Source organism: Mustela lutreola, chromosome 16 (genome assembly GCF_030435805.1).
Source record: "Mustela lutreola isolate mMusLut2 chromosome 16, mMusLut2.pri, whole genome shotgun sequence".
NCBI lineage: Eukaryota > Metazoa > Chordata > Mammalia > Carnivora > Mustelidae > Mustela > Mustela lutreola.
Window position 1 is genome coordinate 45157609 of NC_081305.1, and position 15180 is coordinate 45172788.

The 15180-nt window shown below is 50.5% G+C and overlaps 1 protein-coding gene and 1 long non-coding RNA gene across 9 annotated transcripts in view; one reads left to right on the forward strand and one right to left on the reverse strand.

Annotated features, from left to right (window-relative positions):
• LOC131817755 (uncharacterized) overlaps window positions 1-8471 on the forward strand; it is a 20791-nt gene extending 12320 nt beyond the window's left edge. For all 4 annotated transcript variants that reach the window (XR_009348572.1, XR_009348573.1, XR_009348570.1 and 1 more), the window contains 2 exons: window positions 6477-6571; window positions 6714-8471. This is a non-coding gene — a long non-coding RNA (uncharacterized LOC131817755). The remainder of the gene's footprint in view (window positions 1-6476; window positions 6572-6713) is intronic.
• Window positions 55-15083, reverse strand: RINL (Ras and Rab interactor like). Of its 5 annotated transcripts, XM_059151289.1 has the most exons (13): window positions 14864-15083; window positions 13744-13832; window positions 13387-13546; window positions 12024-12126; window positions 11685-11757; window positions 11534-11598; window positions 11119-11268; window positions 10600-11025; window positions 9920-10237; window positions 9530-9661; window positions 9198-9370; window positions 9026-9115; window positions 55-1431 (listed from the first exon to the last, which is right to left on the reverse strand). In XM_059151289.1, the coding sequence occupies exons 1-12, from the start codon at window positions 14912-14914 to the stop codon at window positions 9059-9061; spliced, it is 1797 nt and encodes a 598-aa protein (XP_059007272.1). In that variant the 5' UTR covers window positions 14915-15083; the 3' UTR covers window positions 55-1431; window positions 9026-9058. The 5 variants fall into 5 exon arrangements, with proteins under 5 accessions (XP_059007272.1, XP_059007273.1, XP_059007275.1 ...); XM_059151290.1 differs by lacking the exon at window positions 9026-9115; XM_059151292.1 differs by lacking the exons at window positions 9026-9115; window positions 9198-9370.
• Between the last annotated feature and the right edge of the window lie 97 nt (window positions 15084-15180).

Genomic DNA, 15180 nt, shown 5'->3' on the forward strand with positions numbered 1-15180 from the left:
GAGCTTCTATAGCAGTCTCTCTTTTATTTTATTTTTTAAGATTTTTAAAAAAAATTTTTAAGGCTTTATTTATTTGAGAGTTAGAGAGCACAAGCAGGGGGAGCGGCAGAGGGAGAGGGAGGAGGAGGCTGCCACTGAGCAAGGAGCCTGATGCAGGGCTGATCCCAGGAGACTGGGATCATGACCTGAGCTAAAGGCAGATGCTTAATTGGCTGAGCCACCCAGGTGTCCCTAAGATTTTATTTTTGAGTAATCTCTATACCCAAGGTGGGGCCTGAACCTATAACCACGAGATCAAGAGTCCCATGCCCCACTGAGCAAACCAGCTAGGTGCCCCAGCAGTCTGTATTTTGAAAAGCCTCCTCCCGCCCACTTTTGGCCCTCAGTCTCTGGGCGGTGTTCATATTTCAAAGGCATGTTAAGATTTATATCTTCAAGGGACAGAGAGATGCAAGTTTTCCCCTCAGAGTTTTGGGACATATTTCTCCATTATCAGCAGTCCAGAATGATCTCTATATAAATTTTTCCTTTGCAGTAAGGCTCTGATAGCATGGGGCATGTGGTCCATCTCATTGTCAGGCACCAGGAGATCCTTTCACTTTCCCAGGGACCATACCTCTTAATGTTCTAATCAGGCTTTGTACACGTGCTCAGCTCGTCTTCTGGGATACTTTGCACCCTCCTAGCTTTGCAAAACGGCCTGCTAAGGTCTGCAACTTATTATTTTGCTCTCCCACTGTGCTGTGAGCCCTGAAGCTAGCAGAGTATGGAGAGCCACATGTCCTTTTCCTGAATTCAGCTCTTCTTCCCAGTCTCTAGCGCAAGCTTCAGGTTCTGGGGGCCAAACTGTGGGCAGTAGAGGCCAGCCCCCCTCGGTAGGCTCGCATTTCCCTGCCTGCCACAGTGTGCAATGGGGGGCGTCCCCCGTTCTCGTGCAGTGGTCCACAAGCATCTAACACATGGAGCCACTCCTCCCCACACAGACATCGATGGCCAACTGGAGAGTTTCCCTGCAGACATCCCTTTCCCAGGGCCCATTTCTTCAGGCTCCTGGCTTGATTTGTTAATTGTTGGTTTGCGAACTGGCCCCATAACACAGAGGACAAGAAAAAACCAAAGAAGGAGGCAGATCGCTCCAGATGGGTGGGTGGTTGGTTTAATAAGCAAGGGAAGGTATTTCTGAGGGTTGTCCTAGTCGCCGCAAGATGAGTAGGTCTCCCCATCCACCTACCAGAATCTTGAAGTTTATGTAAAGGCCCGATGGTCTCAATGACACCTTGCTCGGGCACCTTGCTATGTGCCTGGGATAGCTCCCACTGTGGGGGCGGTGAGCAGAAGGACATTCCATGGTCAGGGGAAGGAGTGAGGCGCCTCTGATTGCTTGAGTCCCGCTCATGGGTCAGCTGGTGGTCACATCCTTTTGATGACCTCCTAAAAACAGGGTAGGAAGCCATGAAGCATTAGCTATTAGGATGTTGGGGCAGTCGGATAATATGTAGGCAAAACATACAGTGTTCCTCAATGGGTGTGATGTGGTGGCTGATTTTTGATGTGGGAAACAAGGCAAAAGAAAAAAAAGTTAAATTTCCGTACTATGCCCAGCCCACTGACAAGTCCTTGAAACAGGCAGAGTGACCTTCCTCTAGGATCCCAGCTGCCTTGCTGCTAATACTTAGCTAAGGGCAAAAGGCAATCTTGGTTTAACGTTATCCCAACCCCCCAGGATGCTATAAGTAAGTCTCCATCTCCCCACCCCAATCCCGGTCTCTTTTAGTCTCCTTTAACATACACAAATTCCTTTGGAAACTTCCTTATCTCTACCTCTCAAGATACATGTTCACAATCACACAATCATCCTCCAAGCCTCTGACCCATTGATATACATCTGAAGAGTCTCATGACTGAGTTTTTATTAAATAGTAATAAAGAACATATTCCTAGCAATAGCCGTCCCCCTCAGGGTCCTGGAAACCTTGTTTCCAAACTATCTTGGAGGTTTGTGCTAACCCCAACCCCCTCCCAACTTGAAAATATATAACGGGCCACTCCTTATGACCCCAAGTGCAGCTCTTTCTGCCCACATGTCCTGTCACCTTGCTTTTATAAAACCATCTTTTTGCACCAAAGACATCTCAAGAATTCTTGCCTCCTCAATGTTCCTGGTAACTGCAGGGCACATTCCCACCGCAGGGCCTTTGCACGGCTTTTCTCTGCCTGGAACATCCTCCCCAGATGCGTGCCTCTGACTCTTGTGCCTGTGACTCTTGCTTCTAGACAAGGTTTTGCTCAGGTGTCACTCTCACTGCAACTTCTCCAAAAGTATAAACTCTCTTCCTGTTTTATTTTTAATCTGATTTCATATATATATATATATATATATATATATATATATATATATATATCTCAATGATTTTTAGCAGCAACTTGTTAAAAACACAAATTCTAAAAATAAACCCTTGCATATGAGGTCATATGTGTCGGAGGCAGGCCCCTGGCCAGGGCGGCCTCCGCCATTAAAAGATGGCGCCTGGCTAGTTGCCAGGTTAGGATTGCCTCCTGAGACTCAGCGGAACGCCCAAAGAGGAAGTAAACAGCATTGGTTGCTAGCGAAGTTGTTCGTTTAGGTGCACAGCCTGATTCGCTCCCTCCTGTACCCTGCTCGCTGATTGGTCATGTAAGCGTATATAAGTGTGTAGACTTGTGGAAATAAAGAGAGAGAAGAGAGAGAAGATGCATCCGAACCAGGGCGTCTTGTCATCCTTGCGGGGCGAGGGCGATACATATGTTTTTTTAAGTTTATTTATTTATTTGAGATAGAGAGAGAGGGAGGGAGAATGAGCAGGAGGGGCAGAGGGAGAGGGAGAGTGAATCCCAAGCAGACTCCACACTGAGTGGGGAGCTCCAAGTGGGGCTTGATCTCAATACCCTGAGATCATGACCCAGGCCAACAACCAAGAGCTGGTCCCTTAATGGATGGTGCCACCCAGGTCAAATGATTTTTGACAAGAGAGCCCCACCCATTCAATGGGAAAAGACAGTCTTTTAAGCTGATGGTGCTGAGAAAACTGGGATGGATATCCGCATGCAAAAGAGTCAAGTAGGACTGTTACGCAATACCATATACAGAAATGAACCTAAAATTAATCAAAGACCTAACTGTAAGAAGTCAAACTCTAAGACCCTTAGAAGAAAACAGAGGGGAGAAGCTGCATGACACAGGATTTGGCAGTGATTTCTTGGATATGATACCAAAAGGACAGGCAACAAAAGAAAAACTAAATTAGACTACATCAAAATGAAAAATGTGGGATGCCTGGCTGGCTCAGTCAGAAGAGCAGGCAACTCTTGATCTCAGGGTTGTGAGTTCGAGCCCCATGTTGGCTGTAAAGATTACTTAAAATCTTAAAAATAGCATAACACTGGGACACCCGGGTGGCTCAGCCGGTGAAGTGGCTGCCTTCTGCTCAGGTCATGATCCCAGGGTCCTGGGATTGAGTCCCAGGCTCTCTGCTCAGCGGGGAGCCTGCTTTTCCTTCTGCCTGCCACTCCCCCTGCTTGTGCTCCCTCTCTCTCTGATTTAAAAATAAATAAATAACATATTTTTAAAATAACATAACATAAAAAATCAAATCAAATTAAATTAAATTTCCTTCTGGCCACCGTGTGGGCATGGATTAGAGGGCATCCCCTGGACTGGAAGCCGGGAGGCAGTGGAGGCTGGGCTGGACCAGGATAGGGCCATGGAATGGGAGGATGGCGGAGGGGCATGGGAGGGGGAAGGGAGGTGACCAGGATGGGACTCAGGGCTCTAGCCTAGGGACTGGGGAGTACCATGAGGGCCCCCTGTAATGGGTACTAGAAGGAGGAGCAGGTGCAGGGGAGATGCTGTGGCCAGTTTGGGACACCATGGGAGTGGGACCACAAGAGGAGGCATCCAGCACAAAGCTCTGAGCTTCCCCAAGCTCCAGAGTGGACAAAATACTGGGTGTAACCCCACAGTCCTCAACCAGCGATCGCCCAAACACCCAATCTTTTGCATTTCACTTTCCTATACCTTGCCACGCATCACCCATGTACTTAGCTACTGGATAGTTTTCTTGAAATCAATTCAGGTTTTTTTTTTTTTTTTTTTAATTCAACACCTCTATTTAGACAGGAAATGTCAGGGGTGCCTGGGTAGCTCAGTAAGTGTCTGCCTTCAGCTCGGGGCATGGTCCCAGGGTCCTGGGATGAAGTCCCACATTGGGTTCCTTGCTCAGTGGGGAGGCTGCTTCTCCCTCTGCCTGCTCTGCCCCCCTGCCACCCAGTTCATGTGCCTGCCTGCTTGCACGCTCTCTCTCTGTCTCTCTCTCTCTCAAATAAATAAATAAATAATCTTAAAAAAAAAAACAGGAAATGTCATTTCACTCTAGGAGGTGGAAAAGCAGTATCACCAGCTATAAATAGAACATAGCAGTAGGAATAAATCCAATGACTCAGCAAGAACCAAGGAGAAGTGCTAAAAGCATTGGGTGAAAGGCTGTTGGGGACAGGTCTTTGCAGGGTCCCAGGGTCCCACCCGCAGATGACATCATAACTCAGAGGGGCAGAGATCCAGCAGTCACTTCCCACCACCAGCAGAATTGTGACCCTCCCTTCCAAATTCATATGTTGAAGTGCTAACCCAAAGTTCCCCAGAATGCAACTGTGTTTGGAGCAAGAGCCTTTAAAGAGGCGATTAATTTAGAGGTGCCTGGGGGGCTCAGCCAGTTAAGTGTCTGTCTTTGGGTTCAGGTCATGATCCCAGGGTCCTGGGATGGAGCCTAGAGTCTGGCTCCCTGCTTGATGGGGGGTCTGCTTCTCTCCCCATCATCCCCGCCACTTCTCTATCTGGCTCTCTCTCATTCACATAAATAAATAAAATCTTTTTTAAAAAGGTGATTAAGTTATTAAGTTAAAATGAAGTCATATGGGTAGCCTGGGGCGATATGAATGGCGTCCTTATAGGAAGAGATTGGGAACTAATGTAACAGGGACAAAGGGAAGGCCAGGTGAAGACAAAAGGAGAAAATGGCCATCATCAAGACAAGGAGAGAAGCATCAGAGGAGACTAAACCTGCCAAGGCCTTGATCTTGGACTTCCAGCCTCCAGCACTGTGAGAAACCACCTTTCTGTGCTTTAACCACCCCAGCTGTGCTTTTTTATTAAGGCGCCTTAATCCAACCAATACAGTTCTTAACTCCACCAGCAGTTAGCCCTGCCCATCACGGGGGCCTCCTAGGGGATGTCCTGAGAAGGACACAGCCTACTTCCAGGGTGTACTTCCCGAAACTACAGGGCTGGAATCTAATAATGAGGAAATCCAGAAACTGGGGCTGCCCGCAAGGCCTGCCCATGCAGAGAACAAAGAATGGTGAAGCTGCTTAGCCGACTGAGCCACCCAGGTGCCCCAAGGACATACTGCTTTAGTGAAAGAAGCTAGTTAACTGAGAGACTCCACTTAAATGAGACATCTAAGAATCATGAAAACCATGCAAACAGAAGGGAGAATGGTGGTTGCCAGGGGCCGGGGAAGGGGAAATGGGAGTTGTGAATGATGGGCATAGTTTCAGATTTCAGATTTACAAGACGAAGACTTTCAGAGATCTGTTACACAACCATGTGTATATATTAACACAATCCTAGCACAGCAGTGTGAATACAGTTAACACTAATATAACACTAACACTAAAAAATAGTGAATATGGTTAACAGTATTATAACTCTAATTAATACCTAAAAATAGTTAAGAGGGTAAATTTGGTATTATATGACTTTTACTACAATTATAAAAAATACATATCTACATAAATGCATAATAAATCAGGGCACCTGGGTGGCTTAGTCAGTTAAGCATCCACTTTGGGCTCAGGTCACAGTCCTGGCGTTCTGGGATAGAACCCCTCATCGGGCTCCTTGATCAGTGAGGAGTCTGCTTCTTCCTCTGACTGCTTGGGCTCTGTCTGTCTAATAAGTAAATAAAATCTTTTTAAAAATGCATAATAAGTAAACACAATGAAATTCTTGGTGCCCTGCTTGCTCTGAAAGTTCTTGAAAAAGGAGATGATGGTCCCCTCTGTCTCCTAGGATCCAGCTCCCTCATTCAGTTCTGTCTGAACCTAAGACCAGAGGCCACATCCTGTCGTTCCCCCGTCCCTGCTTGCTGACTCACTGCCCACTGCAGCCATTTTGAGCTTTTTGGTTTTTAAAAACAATCGCCAAAAAACCCTTTCCTGGCACATTTTTTGGACGACGTCTAAAACTACAGAATTTTGGTCGTTATGAAATGCAAAATGTCAGTTAGTTGTAATGGCAATCTGTCTCTCTCTGTGAAGTGGAGTGAGGGGATTTTTCTACCTTTCTAGTTAATTTCTGCATCAGTAGATGCATGTCCCTTGTTGGAGTGAGACTGGGCTGGGTATTAATTCTACTCCATTTTTCTCTTTTTCATATTAAGTGCTGAATAACTGTTGAATTTCCTGTGGTTGCTGTGACAAATTACTACGGACTCAGTGGCTTAAGATGACAGAAATGTCTTCTACTGTTCTGGAGGTGAGAAGTCTGAAATCAGTATCACTGGGGTGAAATCAAGGTGTGGATGCCCTGCACCTCCACCTTCTGGAGGTGCTAGGAGAGCATCCTGTCTGGGCTTCTCCCAGCATCTGGTAGCTGACCACTCTCTCTTTCTTTCAAGATTTATTTACTTTTCCTTGAGTGAGAGAGAGTGAGAGCGAGAGAATCTCAAGCAGGCTCCCCACTGACCTCAGAGCCTGATACAGGTCTTGATCTCACGTCCCTGAGATTATGACCTGAGCCAAAACCAAAGCCCTGATGCTTAACTGACCGCTGCCCAGGTGCCACCCTGATGGCTTTCCTTGCCTTGTGATCACCAACTCTTCAACCTTCCAGGCCGGCATCTTCAAATCTTTCTCTGCTTGTCTTTCCATCACCTTCTCCTGTTAGTGTCAAATCTCCCTCTGCTTTCCTTCTCTAGGGACACGTGTATTGCATTTAGAGCCCTCCCCCAGATCATCCAGAACAATCTCCCCATTTTAAGATCCTTCATTTAAAAACCGGGCCAAAGACCCTTTTCCACATAAGGCAATGTTCATGGATTCCAGAGATTAGGACAGGAATAGCTTTTGGGCAGCTATCTTCAGCCTTCCACAGAAACTCTGTTACTGAATCATTCAGCCAGTATTTACTGAACACCTGCTGGGTGCCAGGGATTTGTCTAGGCACTGAAAATAGAACTGTGCCCAAGACAGAAACCACTAGCCTCCTGGAGCTGACATTCCAAGGCCACCCTCCAAAATGGTAGCTCCAAGCCCTGTGTGGTGGCTACTGAGAACTTGAAATGGGACTGGTCCCAGCTGAGATGTGCTGTGATATAAAATACACACTGGATTTTGAATATTGTGCATATACACAAAAAGAACGTTACACAGCACAATAATTTTTGGATTTTTTAAAAGATTTCTTGGGCACCTGGGTGGCTCGGTGGATTAAGCCCCTGCCTTCGGCTCAGGTCATGGTCTCAGGGTCCTAGGATCGAGTCCCTCATTGGGCTCTCTGCTCAGCGGGGAGCCTGCTTCCCTCTCTCTCTCTCTGCCTGCCTCTCTGTCTACTGTGATCTCTCTCTGTCAAATAATAAATAAAATCTTTAAAAAAAAAGATTTCTTAATTTTTCTGTAATCTCTATACCCAATGTGGGGCTCAACTCACAACCCTGAGATTAAGAGTCATATGCTCCACCGACTGAGCCATCCAGGTGCTCCTAATTTTCAGATGTTGATTACAGGTTGAAGTGATAACATTTGGGACATATTGGGTTCAATCAGGTAGGCTGTTAAAATTAATTTCGCTTGCTTCTTTTTGGTTTCTTGTAATAGAGTTATTGGAACACTTATAATTACGTATATAGCTTGCTTGTATTTCTTTTTTTTAAAAATTTTATTTATTTGAAAGACAGAGATCACAAGTAGGCAGAGAGGAGGGGAGGGAAGAAGGCTCCCTGCTGAGCGATTCGGGGCTTAATCCTAGGACCTTGGGATCATGACCTGAGCTGAAGGCAGAGGCTTTAACCCACTGAAACACCCAGGCGCCCCTTGCATTGTATTTCTGTTGGGCGGCCTAAGGGGAGGGAGCCAATGGACAGTTACCACAATAAATAAGTACATATTATGGTATGTTAGGAAGTGATAATTATTTTATTTTTAGAAAAAATTTTTAGATGTTTTTCTTTATTAGAGATCACAAGTAGGCAGAGAGAGGCAGGCAGAGGGAGAAAGGGGGAAGTAGGCTCCCTGCTGAGCAGAGAGCCTGATGTGGGGCTCGATCCCAGGACCCTGAGATCACCACCCCAGCTGAAAGCAGAGGCTTAACCCACTGAGTCACCCAGGCACCCTGGAAGTGATAATTTCTATGGAAAATAAAGTTCAGGGTAAGAGAGTGTATTTGCTTCCTGTTGCTTCTGTTAACAAATTACCACAAACTTACCAGGTCAAAAAACCCACAAATTTATTATTTTGCAGTTCTAAAGGTCAGGAGTTCAAAATAGCTCTTCCGGCCTAAAATCAAAGGCTCAGCCTTTGAAAAGGCTGAGCCTTCGGTATGTTCCAGGGGAAAATCCACTTGTCTGTTTCAGCTTCTAGAGGGTGCCTGCTTTGATTCCCAGCCATATCACTCCACCCTCTGCTTACAAAATCCCGTCTCTTTATCCGACTCTGCCCCTCCAGCCTCCCTCTTGCAAGGACTCAAAGAGATTATACTGGGGCCCCAGAATGATCCAGAATAATCTTTCCATGTCAAGATCCTTGATTTAGTCACATGGGTAAAGTCGCTTTGACCATGTTCACAGATTCTGGGGATTAGGAAGGAGCCATCTTGGGCAGGGGGAAGGGGCAAACCAGAGGGGGTTCTGTTCCTGGGAACCCTTCCTCCTCCCTGCACCTAAGCCAACAGGGGTTAGAAGTTGGTGTCATCCTGGGGCTCCTGGAATCTTGCCTGAGGAGGAGGAGGGTCTGAGACCCCTCGTCATCATTGGTCTCTGGGCACAGGGTCTCTTGCCCAAGGTTCCTCAAAGGGCAGGCTGACCTGTGGGGAGGGGCAGGAGGCTGGGTGAGAAAAGCAATGGGTTCAGCGCTCCTCTTCACCCGCAGTTGGGAGGGATGATCACCTGGGCTCCGGCGTGGTCCTGCTTATCCTGTCTGTGCAGTGTCCGCCGGCTGTGCCACTGGCGCAGGGAGGCACGAGCCTCAGAGCTGAGCCCCTGGGGTGCGCGGCCCGCATCCGGCTGGTAGTGAGCGATGTGGTACAGCGCCCCAAACCACGTGGTCAGGTAGTACCCGGCTAGGGACAGGACGGGACGGTCAGTGCAGCTCTCTGGCAACCCTGGTCCCTCCAGGTCTCCCTGCGGCTTGTCCGCCTTGTCCGACGCCGCAGGGCGAGGCTGTTGGGCCCCTAGGGCTCCCCCTGTTAGTTCCCGGCGTTTCTGGAGTGGGGACTCACCTTCTCCCCGTAGCTCGTCCGGATCCAACAGCTCCATTAGAAACTCCACGTCCAGCTGAGTCTCCCCAATGTGCGGACTCCAGATCAGTTCTTCCGTCAGTGCGGGCAGGAAGGCGTCGGCCCCCAGGGGCTCTGGCGGAGCGGGAGGACAGGCTTTGAAGCGGATGGGGGTGTGCAGACACCTCCATCCGATCCCCGGGACATGGGCGCTGGCTGCCCGTCCACCTTGTTGGGCATGCAAACGCCTCCTACCCGATCACCAGGCCTCTAACCAGATCACCAGATATCTCCCGCTAGAGCGTGCCACCCTCTCCCCTCGACGTGCACACAGGCGCCTCCCACCGGGCAAGCTACCGCACATCCAGGTGGACGCAGGTGAACCTCCTTTACCTTGGTTCTCCCCTTGAGCCAGGCCTGCGTAAACGTCAGTGCACACCGCCAGCAGCAGCGCCACCTTGCGGCGTGGAGCGCAGGCGGCGTGGAGGTGCTCCAGGCGCGCGTGGATGCGGCTGCGCAGGGCGGGGGCTGGGCCCGGCCCCTCAAATCCCGCCCCCTGGCATCCCGGAGGCCCCGCCCCCACCCGCAGGGCTATTTGTCGCTGCCGCAGTCGCCGCAGTTCCTGGGCTCGGAGTTTGCGGAGTCGCGCCCACAGGGCAGGCTTCAATGGCGCCAGCACCGCCCGGCACAAAGCCGCCTCCACCGCAGCGCCTGCGAGGGGTTGGGGTGGGTGAGCGCGCCCCGAGGCCTGAGTACCACCCCGCTCTGGCCTCTGACCCCCCACAAGTGTAGACACGGGTGAGAGAACACATGTGGAAGAGGGAGCCCGGGTGTGAACACGCTTATGGAAAAGGGAGTACGGGTATCACACATGCGAGAGACGGAGCAGTGGTGAATGCAACAGGAGTTACTCTATGTAGGAAAAGTCATGTGATTGGCTAGGCAAACAGGTGCACGGAGATGGAGAGAAAGAAGTTGGGTGTGGACACACAGGTAGCGCCAAGGGATGGTACACGAGAACCCGAGTGGGGTCAGGGAATGGCCATAAATTCCCTTCCAGCCCTCCTTATTACCAAGATCATAGTCCTTCTGGGGGACCCCAGGCCCCCTGCTCCCAAAAACAGCCCTGACGTCGGGGTCCTTTGATAAGTGGTCCTGGAGGTCAGTAAGGAGGTGGCGCACATCCTGAAGCAGCTCTGTGGCCGGGTCCCCAGGCCTGTGGGGGCCTCTGGCATTTGAGGTGAGGCGCGCCCGAAGGCTCTGGAACTGTCTGCCCACATAGTTGCCCCGGGCCCTGGCCAGAGCTTGGATGTGATGGGTGAGCACATCCTCGGGGCCATTCTCTTCATCTTTGTAGTCGTCCTTGTTTCCATCCTCGTCCTTGTCCTCCTTCTCTTTTCCCTCCACCAGGCTGGCCAGGTCTGGCCCAGGATGGTGTACTTCCAGGCTGAGCGGGCCTTCCATCCAGGAGACCCGGTGAGGAGCAGGGTTCCTGGGGGCTGGATGTGAGGAGAGAGTTGGGCCCCCCACAGAACAGTGGCAGCAGTTCCCTTGTCCCTCGGGGGCCCAGGGCCCTGTTCAACCCAGCTCACCAGAACTGTGTCTTTCTTCAGTTTCTGGAGGTGTCTCTTGGGGGATCTGCTCCTTCCCCCCACCTCCGTGAGTCTCCAGGTAGAGCTTGTTCACCATGGAGAGCACCCTTTCCGGGACATTGAGGTGGACACTGCCAGTCTGTGGGGGACCTGAGGACCAGCAAACCGAGGTGTCCCAGATGTCCAATAACCCAGCCCTGCTTCCTTCAGGGCACTGGGAGATTTAATTTCCAGCCTCTTACTGGCTTGGTCCCTGGCCCCTTGTCAGTCAGGCTCAGGAGTCAAATCTCCCATAGCTCCCTCACCCCCATTTTATTCTCCCACAAACCCAGTAGTCTGGTCCCTGAAAGGCCATCCTGCTGGACCAAGGAGCCTGGAAAGTGGTTTCTGCCTCCCTTAGGGAGCCATCCCTCACCTGTATGTTGGTCTTCAGGCCTTAGAGTGGGAGGGGGCAAGAGCAGTGTTCTGGGCAAAACATCCCTGAGAAAAGGTAAGAGGGAGCTGCAGTGTGGATGGGATGTCTTAGGGATGGAACCCCCTTAGCCCTTTTTATGGGGAACCTGTACCTGCTGGCTGATAGGAAGGCCAGGAGATGGGGCAGGTCTGGCATGCAGAGGTTAGAATATTCCAGAGACACACCTGGGTGGAGGGGGCAACAAGGGGCAAGGAAGAAAAAAAGTTAAGGGTGGCAGCCTCATTTTCCCTGGGACTCTCTCTTCCTCAGTCCTGTAATCCCCCACCAAAATCTTCAAAACAGGGAAATTTCTACCCTTTGGAGTTCCCATCTTTTCCTGTGACTTTATGTTTGCATCCCACTTACGGCACCAAATAGCATTTGGGAGATATTTTGGAAGCAAAGCTGATTAAATTTACTGTGGGCTGGAATCTAGGGGTAGGCTCCTCACCACCAGGAAGCTTCTGGATCTGGTAGGTATGGATTTCTCCTGGTGAAGCTCCTGTCCTCAACACCAGGACCTGACTGGGGTCATGTCCCGTGACCAGGAAGCTCTGGGGGGGGGGGTGGAGGCAAAGGTCATCTTTTTGTTGTTGTCGTTGTTTTAAGTTTTATTTAAGTAATCTCTACTCCCAGTGTGGGGCTCAAACTCACAATCCTGAGATCAAGAGTTGCCCACTCTTCCCACTGAGCCAGCCAGGCCCCCCCTGAGGCAAAGGTCATCTTGAAGGGGATTTGTGCAAATATCTGTTACTTTTGCCTACCCAGTGTCCATTTCCCTTATTTTAGATTCCATACCCCAAATTTCTTTCAAAGAAACCCTTTCCCTCCCTTCGCCCCTGTGGGTTGGACTAACTCCCTCCAAGCCCTAGGGATGGCCCTGTGACCTGACCTAGCCAATAGGATGACAGTATTTTCTCATCACTGTCATTGCTTCAGAGATGGGAATGTGAATCATTGCCAGTCAAGGGAAATCTTCCACAAGATTTTTGCTGAGCTCTTTGGAAGGAAACCTCTTTTTACACTGGGATGGCTAAACCTGTGGGATGTGGCCACGAGCTGGGGACAGTCATCTCTGGCACCACAAAGACAGAGCCCCCTGTGAAGGAAGCTGTGTAGACCAGCTAGTTGCCTTATCCAAGTTCATTCCTATCCCTTGTAGAATTGTAGCCTTGTTCTGGCATAATCTGCCTAGCCGGAGAAGATGGATGATGATGTAGGCAGTCTTTCTCACTTCTGGGTTTTTAACTCCCAAGTGAGTTTTAAAAAAATATTTCCACATGGGCCCCATCCATGTATTTTGAATCTATTGTAAAGACTTTTGGTTTTCCTGGTGCAATTGGTATTTCCTTTGTTTTCTTCCTCCTGCCTGGAGCGCATACATGTATTTGGACCCGGGACAGGTGGCCACCTGGCAACAGTGAGGGGCATCCAATAGAATGGCAGAGAAGCTGGCCTTGATGTTTCTAGGGCTGCTGGACAGAGCCTGCGGCCACCTTTCTGAATGTGTCAGAAAGATAAAAGCCTATTTGCCTAAGCTACTGTAGAATAAGTGTTTGTTCCTTGGGCTTATCCCACAGTTGAAGCAAAGCCCAGAAATGGGGATGGGGAGAGTTTTATAAGTTGTTTAATGCTTAGGTCCAGACATTCCAGGAAATTCCCTTCACTTCTGGGTTTTTTGGTCCCTGGAATCAGTAAGCGGTCTTTTCAGTTTTCCTGGTTTGTGGTGTTTGTTGCTAGGAATCAGCAGAGTTCTGACTGGTCTGTGGTGACCCGGGGAGGGTCAGAGAAGGTCCCTGGCTGTGAGTACTCACCCCTGGAGGCCACAGCTCAAGAAGGGTTTCTGCATCCTGGATATCCAGCTCTGGGACCTGCCACACCCCCCACGTCCTCCAGAGGCGAAGGAGTGGCTCTGGGGTCCCAAGGACCCCTATGGGGGTCTCACCTGCTCCATTCACCTGTGATGGAACCCATCTGGGACATGCAGAGTCCAGGAGACAAGGGATTAGAGGTGGGAAGTGGGACACTGAGGTGGGGGTCAAAGATGCAGGAAGGGGCAGCCAAGGGATGAGATGGCATTCAGGGTCTTCTGGGGGGTGGGTGGGCATTGGATGGAAGGGGCTTCTGAAGCTAGGGCAGGAGTTGGAGACCCCAACCCCAGCAGCCCTCACCTCTCCCCGTTGATGGGGCCTGCAGAGGCCTCGTCTTCCAGCTGGGCCATCCTCAGGACACAGGAGGCCAGCAAGCCATGGCCTGGCCTCTGGCAGGGAGGAAGATAAGGCTCAAGGTGGCTCCAATCCAGGGGTAATCCTCAACAGATTTACAACCAATATGGCAGGCCAATCAGAATGGACCCAAGGCCCCTTGCTATGGCAGGTGTTAATTCTTTAGTCTCAGGAGGGTGGGGGAGATCTGAGGATCCCAGGAGGGAAGCCAGTGGGTCTTGGCGGGGAGGGAGGAAAGAAGAGGACCCAGACGGACAGCTATTTACTGAGCGATGCAGAAATATTTGAGCTTTTGACAACCAGTGCTGCCATAATACAGACGGGGACCAGTTGGATACTAGCCCTTGCCAGAACCCAGTGCCGGGACGGATGCTCAGCCCACAGAAGGAGCTGTCAATGTGACCTATCTTATACAACGTCCTCTCTTCCTCCCTTCCCAGACCACAGTGGGGGGACCTCAAATTTTCCCTCCTCAACATTTCACACGGGACTTTTCAAACATCCAGAAAACCAGAATTTGATGGGTAACATTGTATATCCACTACCTAGATGTTACTGCTAGCATTTTCTTTTTTGCTTTATAACGCATCTGTCCCTCTGTCCGTTGGACCTCAACTCTTCAGCAAGTACACAGTCCTAGCTAGCATGAGTTCTCTCTCAAGGTAGGCCTTTTTGAGTATTTTCCCTGCCAGCAATGCCAGGAGTAGGACCCCTGGGTCCATTCATCTGTGCACCAAACGACAGATTCTTAATAAGGAGAGGCCCTGACTGGGTGTCCTGTGGAAAGAACGGGCACCTGCCTTCGCGGGTGATATAGGAGATGGGTAACCAAGAGCTGAACAGATCAATCAGCCCGCTGCCTAGAAACCCAGGGTTTTAGGAAGGGTGGGGACGGTGAGCAGGTGCCCTGCCCAGAGCATGCAGGGGGGGTGGGGGCAGGGGGGTGGACGCTCGCCTGGGCGCCCAGTGGGTGCTGGGTAGAGTGGGAGGGGGGGCAGCAGCCTGGTACCAAAGGGAGGCAGTGGGGGGTGACGATACCAGCCGCTAGGTCCCTGGGGACCCCTACCTGTTCTCTGAAGGGAGGCCGGGAGGAGCAGGAAGTGAAAGTGTTCCTCATAGAGAGAGGAAGCTGGGCGGGTGGGGGAAGAGGCGGGGCTGGGGGGTATCTGAAATCGACCTTCCTCTCTTTCCGGGGGGCTCAGGATTTATGTGACTGGGCTTTGGAGGAAGGAACTCTGGCAGTCTGGGAGTCTGGGAGTCTTGCAGCCCCCAGAGTCCCCTGTCAACACCCTTGGCTTTCTCTCCTAAGAGCCTGGTGTTCTGGTTCCCTGGACCCCCTCCCTCCAGCTGCTTCCCTGTGTGCCCACAGAAAGGAACAGGGAG

Coding starts and splice junctions, on each gene's coding strand:
- RINL (XM_059151289.1), bottom strand. CDS start 14,914: ATGAGGAACACTTTCACTTCCTGCTCCTCCCGGCCTCCCTTCAGAGAA. Junction 12,127..13,386: donor TTGAGCTGTGGCCTCCAGGG/GTGAGTACTCAC, acceptor CCCCCCCCCCAG/AGCTTCCTGGTCACGGGACA. Junction 9,116..9,197: donor AGGACCACGCCGGAGCCCAG/GTGATCATCCCT, acceptor CCCTCCCCACAG/GTCAGCCTGCCCTTTGAGGA.